At 28.5% G+C, this 14,962-nt stretch overlaps 1 protein-coding gene across 4 annotated transcripts in view; it reads right to left on the reverse strand.

Annotated features, from left to right (window-relative positions):
• The window catches only part of LOC123296429 (peroxidasin), a 493,576-nt gene extending 485,542 nt beyond the window's left edge, over positions 1-8,034 (reverse strand). For all 4 annotated transcript variants that reach the window (XM_044877901.1, XM_044877898.1, XM_044877900.1 and 1 more), the window contains exon 1: positions 7,411-8,034. In XM_044877901.1, coding sequence (XP_044733836.1) covers positions 7,411-7,631 — 221 coding nt within the window. In that variant the 5' untranslated portion in view covers positions 7,632-8,034. The remainder of the gene's footprint in view (positions 1-7,410) is intronic.
• Positions 8,035-14,962: the final 6,928 nt, after the last annotated feature.

Consider the following 14,962-nt stretch of genomic DNA (forward strand, 5'->3'; position numbering starts at 1 on the left):
GGCTTTACACCAATGAAACCTTTAATAAACCTTTCTATACTTAAGTACAGAGACTTTTTCGGATTTGTATTTTCCTCCCAAAAACTTATAGAATAGTTGACATCGAACTTTCAAAAAAATTGTGTCGAATTTCGTAAAAATTTATTTTAATGTTCAGTGCCTCCACGAACCACCCAAATTTATCGAAAATCACATTTAAAGTACAATAATCGTTAATATGAAATAGCTTAGCGTTAAGATACTCCAGAAAGACATATTTCTTGACCGTAATTTTTCACAGTTCTGTTTAAATCAATAAAATAGGTTACTCGATACTTTAACTAAACGTAAGTTTTATATTGGTTAGTTAACTTAAAAAAGCTTTAAACTTTTGGATAAGTCTTTGGTTCTGACAAAATAACAAAATTATGATTTCATTATCTTTCATCCTAATGGTATTCAAAAATATGAAATTGAATGTGGAATGTAGGAAAAGAAATTTGCTTGATTTACAATCCACAAAAGATTAACCTAAAATAGAAGGAGCGTTGTCGTGGGACACAAAAGATTAACCTAAAAGAAATGTACGTGATTTTCAATCCACAAAAGATTAACCTAACAAATTCACTGATGGAATGATAAATTATTAAATTGTAATTAATGAAGTTTTCGTTTATCAATATCTGGAAAATTCTATGATTAATTATCCTTAAAAAAAAATATAGTAGGTGGGCTATTATAACCTATTATGGCTAATAGATCGTTTTGTAGCTAACCAATCAAAAAATAACGTTTAATAAATGTTTTTAAATAACGTTTCAGAGTTTGATAGAGGGCATCAAGTTCTGACATCAGATTAAGCTTTGTTCTCTGGGATTGAGATCCTAAAAGGTAACAGATATATTAAATTGGACAGTTGATCACCATAAAAAAACTAACATTTTTTATTTAAAACAACTTTTAGAAGAAATAAGACTTAAAATTATGCCATTAATGCATTTAATCGAAAGAAAATAAATAGGCTTAAAGTATATCGATAATTGTAGGTCAAAGTCATAGACACAGGAAATAATGACAATAAATGCAATAATGACATATTTTTAAGTCGCATTTCCTCCGAAAGCTAACGATTTTCCAAAAAATGATTTAAATAAAAAATGTTAATTTTTTTTTTTAGGATCAACTTTCTAATTTTGGATCAAAATTATCTATTAAAGCAACCCAGAGAACTAGTTTAAGCTTCTGTGCATAGAAGAATTAATTTTTTTAATTCCATATTTTTAATAATTTATTAGAAGCAAGTAAACTTTCAACATTTTCAAAACTTTCTTTATAATATTAATCGTATTCTTATGTAAATAAGCCAACAAATCGGTGAATCTTTCTTTTAATCAATAATTTTAATTATAATATTATGTAATTATATAATTATGATTTTATAATAATAACATCTGTGTTATTATAACTATAAGTACATTAATTTTCAAATCTTAATTACTATAATTGTAACTAAAGTTAATTAATTGTAAAATAATCTTTTTTCGTGGTGGGGGTAAAATTAAATCTTAATTGAGACTCTCACTACGTGCGTCGTCTAAAGGATATTATTAGATTAATATCTCATTTCAAGTAAGGTGTAAGTTATCAAGAAAGGAACCGAGTGTTGTGTATTTTCAAGTAGGTATGTTTTTTTGTCACTTTTGTGATATTATACGTTTAATTTAAAAACCATTTCTGTCTCCCCCATATATTCCTTACTTACTACTGGCTTTGAGAGTGTTTTTACAAGTGTAATCTGTAAAGTCGTAATTACCTTGGTCTATGATCCCTAAAATATATTATACAGGACTGGTATGAAATTAATTAACACTTATAGTAGAATGTTTGTACATGCAATTTGACTAACGTTGTTAGTTTAAATTAGAATTTTACAAAATAATTTAGATTTTTTACAAAAATGCTTAAGAAAATTTATTTAGATCGTAAACTTTCCAAGAAGGTAAATTTTTAAAAATATTAGAAATGCGGATTACCAATTTTCATGATGGATTGTTTTCTTGAGTCAGCGTTCAAATAAAGCGGGGGGCCTATGTCAGTAAAACTGCACCTACGCAATTTTCTTAATTTCACATATAAAACAATGCTATTTAACTATAGGTATGGACTAGGTGTGCCAGTGTGTATCCTGACAGAAATATTTTTTATAAATTTTATATTTTTATAAATTTCGAGTATTTTGCATTTTCATGGAAATTAATTTGTAAGAGACCATTTTATTGCAAATTTTATCTATTATTAGGAAAATTTTATGTGACAGCTCTTATCGTGGCAGAAAGGTCTGTCACACCGATTTTTAATATAAAAAGCCAATAAAATTTTATCCTTATGGCGGAATTGCTTTTTTTTTTATTTGTTCGTTTTGAGGTCTACTTTCGAAATATCTCGGTATGATAACTTAAAACTTGACCGAAATATCTGTCACACCAGTAAAAATTTCTGCCAGGATAAACCATGGCACACCTATTCTAAACTGAAAGAAATCACTTTTTTGCTTAAAACTGATCAAAAAATACAAAAATACTTTTTATTTTGAAAAAAATTCATAATGTTGGACTTTGCGTTTTTTAAAAAAGATTAAGAATAATCTCATTCTAAAGAAGATTACGTTAGGTAGTAATTTTTTTATGATTTCAGGTGAATTTAACACAAAATCGTGAAGAGAATTCTGTCGAGCCCTATATATATTAAATGTTCAAAAAATGATTTTTGTATTTTTGTACATTATCTGTTGTGTAATATAACTCTGAATTTAATGGCCATTGAAAAGGCTGCCTACCTCTTCTTTAATATTATCATCTAATGTTGTTAATTTTTATTAGATTAAAAAACTACACTAACAGGGCATAGCATGGCCTAATGACTGTCATTATTATTATAAAACTGTTTTTACAAAGTATTAGAGGTCCTTTTTACATGACATAGAGAGTACTTTAAGTTGATTTATCATATTGGATAGGGTCCTCAGATGTTTTATAACAACATTATAATATTTAAAAAAGTTCTTATATAATTCTAAAATCGTTTTTAACTCTCGGTACATCGATACACAGAGTTCACTGATAGTTATCAAGTGATATTTATCATTGATGGTTATCAAATATTAAGTCTAGGATTAAAAATTATATTAATCGATATATAATTATAAAAATAAGAGTAAAATTTTTCAATATATGCCTTGGTTTTCGAAGTATCGAAAACCAAATAATTAAACAAAATATTCAATTTTCGATATTTTGAAAATTACTCCACTTATCGAAAAACATTATTCTTACTTTTCGTCCTATATTGACAAGTTATAACATAATTCACTATCAAAATTGTAAAAATATATTTTTTTTTTAATTTCTGTCCCCACTACGCTGCTCATATATGCTTAATTAGTCGAGCACAACGGTTTTTTAAGGTTTGAACTTTAATTTAAATAGTTTTTTCTTTTAATTTCCACCTACTAGCTTGGGAGAAATCTATGAAAACATATCATCCATCTACTTCATATACAAACTTCGCCCAACTTCATATACAAAAAATTAAGCTTTTATCCAAAATCGCCCTGGCGTTCCTTAACAGATTAACATACTTACTATTATATATGCGATAACTTGTATATATGCGATGATAGTGAACGGATCGTAGATATGCAAGTCAATGAAAAATTTTACTCTTCGTATTTTTACTCAAAATGTTGACCACTTTTTTCTAGGCAATCCATTACAGGAATTTTTGTTAAGTCTTAAATTTCATAAAAAAACAAGTGAAAACAAACAATTGACTGAGTTAATTATTGAAATACCATATAGACAGTGTTGATAACTCTATCACATTACACATATACCTATACATACATAACTGATAATGCCATATTAATACATACTACAAAATTTGCGTCTAATGTGTTCCCTCGTGAGTAAACAGTGATGTTTACAAAAAAATATTTCGAACAAAAGTTTTTTATTTTTTTTAAGAAACTTTTTTATATTTAAACTTTTGTTCTATCTCTAATGCTTAACAAAATGGGTCTTACGGACCCAAGACCCAATTGACCTATGTTGCTCTTTTTCGCACTCGACCTAAATTTTTACATCCTAAGTGCGCTTTAAAAATGTCAGCTTGATATCTGTTTTCGTTTTTGAGTTATCGTGTTCACAAACGGACGGACGACTGAAAACAAACACCTATAACAAAATTTTGTTCGTAGCATCAATATTTTTAAGCGTTACAAACTTGAGACTAAACTTAATATACTATGTATATTTCATATATACATGGTATAATAACTTTAATTCGGTAAGTAGATAGGTCGACCCTAATTCGAATCTTATACTAGTAAATTTTGTATTGATTTAAATGTTACAACACGATTTTTAAACGTTGAAAGAATAAATTAATAGTAAGATTAAAGTTTAATAAATTTGTGTTATTTAATTATAATCTATTAAGATTATATTTATAAAGAAATAATGATTTATAATAATCATTGAATGAGATGAGATGAGATCTTATATAACTAACTATATGCAGTCATCATCCAAACTAACCAAGCGAACGAACCATGCAATCAAGCAATACAAATGAACGATAAAGTCAAATGAACGATAATTGTTTTTAATTGTGCTTGAGAAAGTATTTAAATATTTAAATGCATGATTTATTTTCACTTTATAACTCTATATCTATCATGACGATAATGATTAGAGATAATATGAGTTGGATGACTGATTCAAAATATTTTATTTATATAGTTTAAAAATCTAATAATGTAATACAGGAAGTATGATAATTCAGAGGGCTAATTGTTTAAATATCTCGTATACATTGAGTTGTACAAGATATATTGAAAATTATAGCATTCACTACGAAAATCAAGCAAAAAAAAAAACTTTTAACAAAAAGAAACCAAATTCAAAAGAACAAATTTTCCAAAACATTTAATATGCACTAAAAAGTAAAAAAATAACGATAATATAATGTAGCCAAGGAAACAACTCTGACAAAACAGTTTGCTACATTAGCTAGGCTGACACCGACTTGGCTAACAATAATTTTAACTACATTATATTATAGTTATTTTTTTACTTTTTAGTGCACATTAAATATTTAGGAAAAGTTTTTCTTTTGAATTCAGTTTCTTTTTGTTAAAAGTTTTTTTTATTTTGTGATTTTTAGTGAATCTGAAGAACACTAATTTGTCACTAAAAAAGGAATCATCGAAATCGCTTGGCGTGATATTGAGCTATTCATCCTCTTGTCGTGCATACTTAATGCAAATTTAAGACTTTTATGGTTTTCTCATTGATTCCATGGTCAGAACTGGACCAAAATGAAATTGGACCACACGGGAAGCACCAGCTTTCAAACAGATAAAGAATCATAAAAATCGGTTCACCCAGTCAAAAGTTCTGAGGTAACAAACATTTAAAAAAAAAATACAGTCGAATTGATAACCTCCTCCGTTTTTATTTGAAGTCGGTTAAAAAATATTCTAAATGTATACATTTGTTTTAAAATAAATCTGTCCATATCCCAATCTGGGCTTCCTACATACCAAAGTTATCCCAAAAGAGAGACGACTTACGTTAATTTTGCTTTCGGGAAAACTAAAAATTTTCTTTGCAAATGAATATGTATTCATAATTGTTACGAAGGTTTTTATCGTTAATTGGAACATCACTTTTCTGTTAATTCGTTTGTTCAGATTCTGTACGAATGAAATCATTACTCGACGACATAATTATTTTTTTTATCATAAAGTTTGCTTCAGGGATCCTTTTAAAAAAGGAAAACCGTTCATGGTAATGTCATGTATCCTAATTTTCCTCTTTACTTTCAGTCAGAATGTGACTTTCGCCCAATCAAAACATTATTGTAGATAAAAAAGGAAAAGTCATAAATGTGCGAAAGTGCTACGAGTAAAAGAAAACTAAAAGAAATATCAATGTTGCAACAGAAAATTTGTAGAAATTGAAATATAAACTTCCTTTTTATTTGTTTTTTCTGCCTTTAACTATATTGGAGGTTACTGAGAAAAGTATTAGCTATTGAATAAAACAAAATTCAGCTTATACAACTTTAATTTAATATTTTGCTCCAGAGGTTGGTCTTTAGGGGTGAAGAGGATGAATTTCCGTACACTTGACATAAAATTTGTAATATGCGACCCTAAAACCCTCAAAAACAATATGTAACTCGTTTATAATGATAATAAATGATATTTTACCCCGGGGGTAGTCGATAAGTCGTGAAGGGGATTAATTTCCCAACAACCCCAGCATTTCAATTTTGGAGTGAATAACTTCTATTTTCGAATTTTGGCCGCATTTGTAGCCCATTTATTAAGAAATTCATTCATAAATGAAATAATTTAACTGATTCATGGAATTGATTCAGAATATTAGGGGTTGCCCTTTCTGAGATCATTTGCTTAAAATTTGTTTTGTCTCTTAAACTCCATAAAATTTTGTTCTACTTTAATCGCGATCATTTTGATGGGAGCGCAGGTCAGTATATTCCTTATATCTATTTATAACAAAAGTATACTAGTTCCCAGTCCTTCCACCAAAACATCAACTAAGCCAATAAGCCAATCTTATAAAAAGTAAAAAAACTTCTGAAATAATAAAATATGGGATAACTTTTTTTTTAATAATTCCCTAAGGATAATCTTGTTAAATAAGCCTAAATGATTTTTAAACCATACTGTCATAACAAACGGAATTGATTTGAATTATATTTTGACACAAAATATAATATAAGATGATTTTGATAGACTCTGGATTAGTTCCCTAGGGACACTATACAAGTAGATAGATATATTTGCAATTGAATCATAACATAACAGTTGAATGAACTCGAAAATTCAATTCGAAAACGAATATAGTGAAAAATTGTATCCAATGTATCGCTACCATATTTATGATTTTTTTTTTTTTTTGAAAATTGGCAAGGAAACAGAGACGCCATTCAGATTCCTGTTTAAGTGTACAAATGTAAAATACCTATATAGGGGAAAAATATGACTACCGGCAATATTTTCAACGTCATGTCATTCAGGAGGAAATTTGAAATTGAAAAGTTATTCGTATCTTCCTACAAGTAAGTAGAAAAAAATAAATAAATCGTTCTAAAAAATGCAAAAAATTCATTTGAACAAAATCAGAAAAGACATTTTAAAAAAACCAATAATTTTTATTTACAATTCTCAAGGTTATCCAAGGCTACAAAAAAAAACAACAAACAAAAAACAACTTTCTTTAAAAAACATTTTGTGTCCCAAAAAATAAAACAAGTGTACGTTAATTAAAATTCGAATAACACCCTTTTTTTTCTTGGACATGTCCCAAAAAAAAGTATAAATGAATTGTAAAAATTACTTACAATATTGTAGTTTCGACCGGTATTTTTGGTATACGATCCAAATGTAGAAACATACATCGTACAGTTTTACGGAAACACAAACATTTTTTTGGGCATGGAACGCTTGGATTTTGCGATTGTTGGGTTGATGACAACGAAACAGCGGTTGTGGGTGAATATTGCGAATACACATCCGATAATGTAAACATAACAATAAATCCAAACACAAATGATTTCCACATTTTGGCAAAACTTTTTTTTTTTTTTTTTGGGAAAACTGACACAAAATTTGGCTGGATTTTTTTAGTCAACAAAAAATCAAAAACTTAAAACTCACAAGAACTTTTAAAAATTCATTGTTCAAAAAAAAAATAATTCAGTGGAACCCTAAATACGAATAATCAGTTAGCAGGAATTGTTGGGCTATACAATAGAAGAATTCTCGATTATAACAATGTGCACACTTTGTTTTATTTAATAGAGAGACGGCTCTACGTCGATCAACAGTCGTAAGTTGACTGTTAGTGTATGGTGATATCTCTCATCCGTTTACAATATTCACTACCACCAGAGTCACAAGCAGTATATACACACACACTTTTAGAGAACCAGGAGATGATGATGATCACCGAACATTGGCCAGCATCAATTTTGTGCTAGCGGTTGGAAGCTGTATGGAGAGTATATTTCTCTGATGAGAGTGTGCTTGCCATACGCCGCGTCGCGTCGCCCGTTGTTCATATATAAAATATATATCTATATACATAAATATATGTACAAAGTTGCCCAAAATAACTGATATTATGTTATAATAATATCTGAAGAAATAAGTATCAATAAATCCTCAGACAAAGTTATAATTTTTCAGGCAGAACCTCATTATTATTATTTTTTACCCAGCCAAAATCTTCGGGATTAAATCTATCTAGCCCCACATTAAGTAGTTTGCTAATAGACAATGCACAGTGGAGTATTTATACCAAATTTCCAGATAAAAGTCAGAAAACTCAACTCTTTTGTTTTGCATCGAAAGTTGTTTTTTGGTGTCGTTTGGTGTAACACTCAATCACAAGCAGGTCACTTGTATTACCTTAACCTCACCCCCCCGCCTTTTTTGTAAGCCGCAATCTACCAGCTCTTGCTGATGCATGTTACTATTGTTGTTGCTCTCGATTTACTGTGTCATTAAATTTATGTTTACTGTATTTGTTACTGTAATTAAGTAAGGATTTTTATTTTAGAAGACGAAGATTTGTGCTTTATTTATTAGTATTTCATGTTAATGTTGCTATTAATATAAATAACTATTTGTGATTCATATTTGTTGTTAAAAAAGGTAACTTTTTCCAATAAATTTATCAATCTCGAAGCTTTTTGTTTATTTGCCCCTTTTTGTACCATAAAATTTGTCGTATAAGTCCAAAGTTTAAGTATTCTATAACATATTTATGAAAAAAAATCTTGCGCGAAGTTAAAAGTCAAAAAAAGGAGCATCGATTTTTCCAGTGAAAATTTGTAACTTACAACTCCAAAATAACCTTACGTGGAAACAAAAGGAAGCTAGATAAGAAAAAAAGTAGCTCAGAAAAAAAATTAACAAAATTGAAGAACATGAATTAATTGGGTTTGAAGACTGGGTTTAACTCCCTCCTCTTAAGAGAAGGGCATGTAGAGATTTTAACCCGTCTCCGCGGGACCCTTACGTAATTAATAAATGATCCCTAGTCTGCTACAGTGAATGCGACTAATTGGTGTGCCGGCCTCTAACTTCATATGATCATATCTCCAGGAAAAATCAAGTTAGAGATGCCTAGTAAAATAAAAAATATTTATTTTCTATAGAAAAATGTAATTTTTTCATAAAATTTCATGATTTTTAACCGGTGTAACTTCACTCTGATAATACTTAATTTAAATGTTTAGACCTTTAACTTGAAAATGAGACACCGTAGAGAATCCTATTTTCATTTGAACCCGATATATAAGCAAAAATGTCCTGAAAGAGACGTTAATATTAGAAAATAATATTATCACTTGCCACAGTTAAAAAGAGGAAATATCGTTGCCTAGCATGATTGACAGCGTGTTATAAAATTAAATTGCCTATAAAAAGTCACTGCACTATATTTCGAAAAAATTACTTTGTTTTTCAGATTCAGGAAACCATACGTAGTTTTCGAGGAATCGCCCATGGAAACCGGCTCAGTGGCCGTATTATCTAATTTCAATTAATTTCGGCAACTTAATACATTAAAATATACATACATATATAAACACTATATATACATATTATTCAGCCGTATTAGTTCGTAGTGTCGTTTATGTATTTTCTTCTCCTGTGTGTTCATTCGACTCACATGCCAAAGGCAGATTTTTGTGACATGCGCCTGATATTCATACATTTTACAATTTTATAATAATCATAATAGTAAAATAGTGCACATACTTTTTTTTATACCATGTATATATGAAATATACATAGTATATTAAGTTTAGTCCCAAGTTTGCAAAGCTTAAAAATATTGATGCTACGAATAAAATTTTGGTATAGGTGTTCATAGAACCATCTAATTAGTCCATTTTCGATTGTCCGTCCGTCCGCCCGTTCGTCTGTGAACACGATAACTCAAAAACGAAGAAAATATCAAGCTGCAATTTTAACAGCTCACTTAAGACGTAAAAAGTGAGGTCGAGTTCGTAAATGAGCAACATAGGTCAGTTGGCTCTTGGGTCCATAGAACCCATCTTGTAAACCGTTTGAGATAAAACAAAAGTTTAAATGTAAAAATTTTCCTAATCAAAAAATAAACAACTTTTGTTTGAAACATTTTTTTTTGTAAACATCACTGTTTGCTCACGAGGGCACACATTAGATGCAAATTTTATAATATGTATTATGTATTAATATGGGATTATCAGTTAGGTATATATTTGTGACATGTATGTATATGTAATATGACAGAGTAATCAACACTGTCTATACATGGTATTTCAACAATTAACTCAGTCAATTGTTTGTTTTCAGGTTTTTTTTTTGCGATCAAAGTCTAGTAAATATATATAAAGTACATATATCTATATAATAATAATAATAATAATAATAATAATAATAAAAATTTTTATAATAGTTCTGTTTTTTTTTTTGTCATAACAATATATGATAGGAACATATATGATAGGTCTGGAGCCTGAATAGGTAAAGCAATTTCCGCCATATAGTATACAACAAACAGTAGGAAAAGCAGCCGAAAACCACAGTCAAGAACACGTGATGAAAAAAAAATTTTAAATTGGGCCATGTAGGTGACATTTACATAGGTGGGAAGTAAAACGCAGAGGTGGAGAAGCAACTGACTTTCCGTAGAACGTAGTGGTCTGGTTATTTTTGACTCGGCGCTTATATCAATTAAATCTTTAAAGAATCTCATCGATGGTCATTTATCGCCATTGAATCAAGAGAATTTTTGTCAAAACTTGTGGTCAAAGCAGATTAAAGAGACTACCAATATATAATATTAACTTCAATAAAAAATTTGAAGAATACCTCGACACGAAATCAGAATGAACCTCAGGAATGCTGATTTTTGTTCGTTTATTTGTTTGTTAATTTGTTTTGTTTTTTTTTTTTTTTAAAGTTATTTTATCGAAAGTTTTCTTAGTTATATTTCAGATAATCACTTCTTTTCTAGTTATTATCGAGTACGATACCCCTTCTCGAACTTGAAACATAGCTCAAAATACTCTCGATCAAAATACCTTTCAAACAGAAATAAAATTCAAAATCGGTTCATCTGTTTAGAATCTACGATGTCACAGATAGACATGCAAAGAAACAAGCACGTTAAACTTATAATATCCCTCTTTGTTAGTCGGGGTTTTAAAAATAATCTGGTCGGGGTTTAAAAATAAACTCATAATCACTTGAGTTATCTTCAGTAACTGTTTTATCGGGATTGGTAAAAGGATAGGACAATTTTTTGAGTGAAAGGTGATCAGAAAGAAGAAATGGTACATATCTGCGCCAATGCCTCCGTAGATTAATGAACTTCGCTTAAAACTGTAAATCCTACGACCAGACAGTTAGTCACAGGCCTTTGAGAGAGTGTTGAGACTACCGACCAAAGCCTTGAACGTAAACTTATCTAAGAGCCCGGGTAGATTTTGGCAACTCATCTTATCAAGGCCGGAAATTTGGCAGGTTTTAATGATAATATTTTAAAAACTTTTTACAATACAAAAATTCTCGTAAACGGGGCTTTGAGATTCAGGCTTTAAATTTATGAATATTCATTGAGAAAGATATTCAAAAAAGAAGTAAATTGTGTAACAAATAAAATAATTATCAGAAAAAGAATTTTTCTTTGGCTATGAGTTTTTGTAGAAAATGAGTAAAATGAACCAAATGGCTCTAGCCGTATGAGGAAAATCACTTGAACAAATTGTATTAATAATATAGAGAAATGCTAGTTGAGACATATCGCTATCGTTCTAAAGAAAAAAAAAAACTAACAAGGTATCCAATGTTTCTGCTATAATGAGTTTTATTTTATTTCCAATTGTGAGATTTTAAAATTAAATCAACTTTCTCAAGTGGATGCAATTTTCTAATTCAGTATTTTTTATATACAATACTGTCATGAAACTATGTGCCAAAATATTGGATAATATTAATAACTTTTTCTTTTGATAAAAATTTTTTCATCCCTATATATGAGCCTTTTACAAATGAGATCTGGTCAATTCATTGACCATATTTGGTTGTAGTTACTTACCTAGAGCCTCCACCATAAATATATAATATTTAATTGAATTTAATCTTGTAAAAAAATTATTTCCATCAAATACGTCGATAATTTTTTGATTTTGTATCCTCCATTCGCTTACAAATTACTTAGGCATTCAAAAACGATGTTATGATTAATTTTCAATCGTTTACATGGAAATAGTATAGTAAATGTCAAATTAAAATTATTGAAAAATAACAGTTAATTAAATTTTTTGTATTAGAAATTGTGAAAATAAGAAACGAAATTTCATAAAAAATATTATGTAATGTTAATTAACATAATTACTTGTTAGCACTTAACACAGTTTACACAGAAAATTGTATTAAATTTTCAATGTGAACTATAAGCAGGGCGTCTCTATCTTAGTTTTCAGATTAAATTAAAACTTCACTCTGATTCATAACTGAGAAATATTAGATGAACACTTTAAATTAGAAAGTTCTTCTTTATAAATACGCAAACATTTTACGTAATTCACTTTAAAAAAATGAATTTACACCATAGAATTTACACTCGTTATTATTAAGTTTTCTAATAAAAAGCCGTAGAATAGTATAATTTAATGAAATACCATATAAAATGTAAGTAATTAATATCATACTGTATGTCATCAAATTGGACCGTACTATGATGTCACGTCCGTATAAAAATTTGTATTTCCGTTTTAGAAATTTTTAAATGCCCTCACTTAATTTGTACTTTTATTATTTAATTTTAAGTAATTAAACAGATATTAATTACTAAAATAATGGTTTAGTTGAAGTGTCCAGTCATTAAAGTTACGGAAGAAAAATATTTGAACCAAATTTAAATTTCATGAATATTCCCTATTGAAGTGTCATCAACATTGAAGTATCTTCATGACCACGTAATACCAGTTTTGTTTCTTTTGGAAGACTATAAAAAGATTGTCCATAAAAATTATCTAAATTAACATTAAATAATATCTTTGAACATAAGTTCTTTTACTTATAAGATATTTTCGTATACATTTTTTTTTCTTATAGAGATAATATTCTTGTAATATGATAATGTTATGTATAATATTAACCATAATCTGAATGGCCCACATTATTATAATAGATTTGATAAAAACTTTCTTTCCTTTTTAATCAAATATATAAATTACCAAAAGAAAAAAAAATTAAATTAAATGTAATATTTAGATATTAACCATTGATTAAAATACTTTTTTTTTTTTGGATGCGACAAAATTAAAATCAGTTAAAAAAACAGTATACAGTATGTTTTCGGTGTCAGCCAAGGAAGCAACTATGACAGAACAGTTTGCTACATTAGCTTGGCTGACACCGCCAAGTACATTATATTATCGTTATTTTTTTACTTTTTAGTGCATGTTAATTTGTTTTGGAAAAGTTTTTCTTATGAAGTCGGTCTTCTTTTTGTTAAAAGTTTTTATTCATTTTGTAATTTTTAGTGAACCTGAAGTACATTAACTAATTTGCCACTAAAAAGAGAATCATCGAAATCGGTAGGCGTGATATTGAATTATTCGTCCTGTTGTCGTGCATACTTAATGCAAATTTAAGAGTTTTATGGTTTTCTCATGGATGCCGTTGTCAGAACTGAAGCAAAATGAAACGAGACCACACGGGAAGCACCAGCTTTCAAATAGATAAAGAATCATCAAAATCGGATCACCCATTCAAAGTTCTGAGATAACACACAAAAAAAAACAGTCTAATTGATAACCTCCCTCTTTTTTGGTTTGAAGTGGGTTAAAAATATGGAAAATAAAATTGTACTTAAGTGGAATATATAATCGTGTGAATAAATCGATGAATTTCTTTGACTTTGCTTTAAATATAGGATTTGGATACAACGAACACATAGCGGTCATGTCTAGTCCATGTGTGATTGTGTCAACTACATAAATATTGATGTTACTAACTTACAGTGAGCTCGATATTAGAGTATGTTGCATTTCAAAACAACAGTATTTGAAATTTGTTTGTGTCAACTTCACCACTAAGCCCCGTACGGTAGTTGTATCACATTCGTCGCAACATATTTGATCTCGCGATGAGGTTGACAAATCGACTGATATTAAGAATTTTTTCAATGAAGTTAAACACCCGGTATATAATAACATAATATTATTGTATAAAAATAAATAGGTATTTAAATAATATATAATTCATACAATATAATAATATGATCATTATATCTAATAGCATCAACCGTTTAGTATATAAATTGTCTAATAATTAAATATATAATGGGCATTATTTTTTTTTTTTTTTTTTATTTATTTATTTAAAGTCGTTTTTTAACGTCGAGGTCATTAACGACTACTATTTACAAATCATAAATTACAAAACATTTTCTAAATTAATGGGCATTATTATTATACATTTAGTTTCTATTCTATAGACTTAAGTTTTTTAATATTTTTTGATACAAAAAAAAACTATCATAGAATCATATCATTAAAGCGAGACGAAGCGATAATGTTTTCAATTTTGTAGCATTTCCGTAGTTTTAATGGATTACAAGCAGAAGAATAAATAATAGTTTAAAAGAACTAAAAAACACGCTTTTGTAACTAGTTGAACTTAAGGTAGAAAATAGTTTCAAAAAAATCATTTCATCGTAAATCATTTTATCGTGGGGTGCTAAATTTCAATTATTGTAAATATTTTATGGGCAGATATTGGTAAAAGTCAATATAAAGAAGTGAAAACAAACAATTGACTGAGTTAATTGTTGAAATACCATGCATAGTCAGTGTTGATTTCTTTATCACATTACACATACAAACATGT

Source organism: Chrysoperla carnea, chromosome 3, assembly GCF_905475395.1.
Source record: "Chrysoperla carnea chromosome 3, inChrCarn1.1, whole genome shotgun sequence".
NCBI classification, from domain to species: Eukaryota; Metazoa; Arthropoda; class Insecta; order Neuroptera; family Chrysopidae; genus Chrysoperla; species Chrysoperla carnea.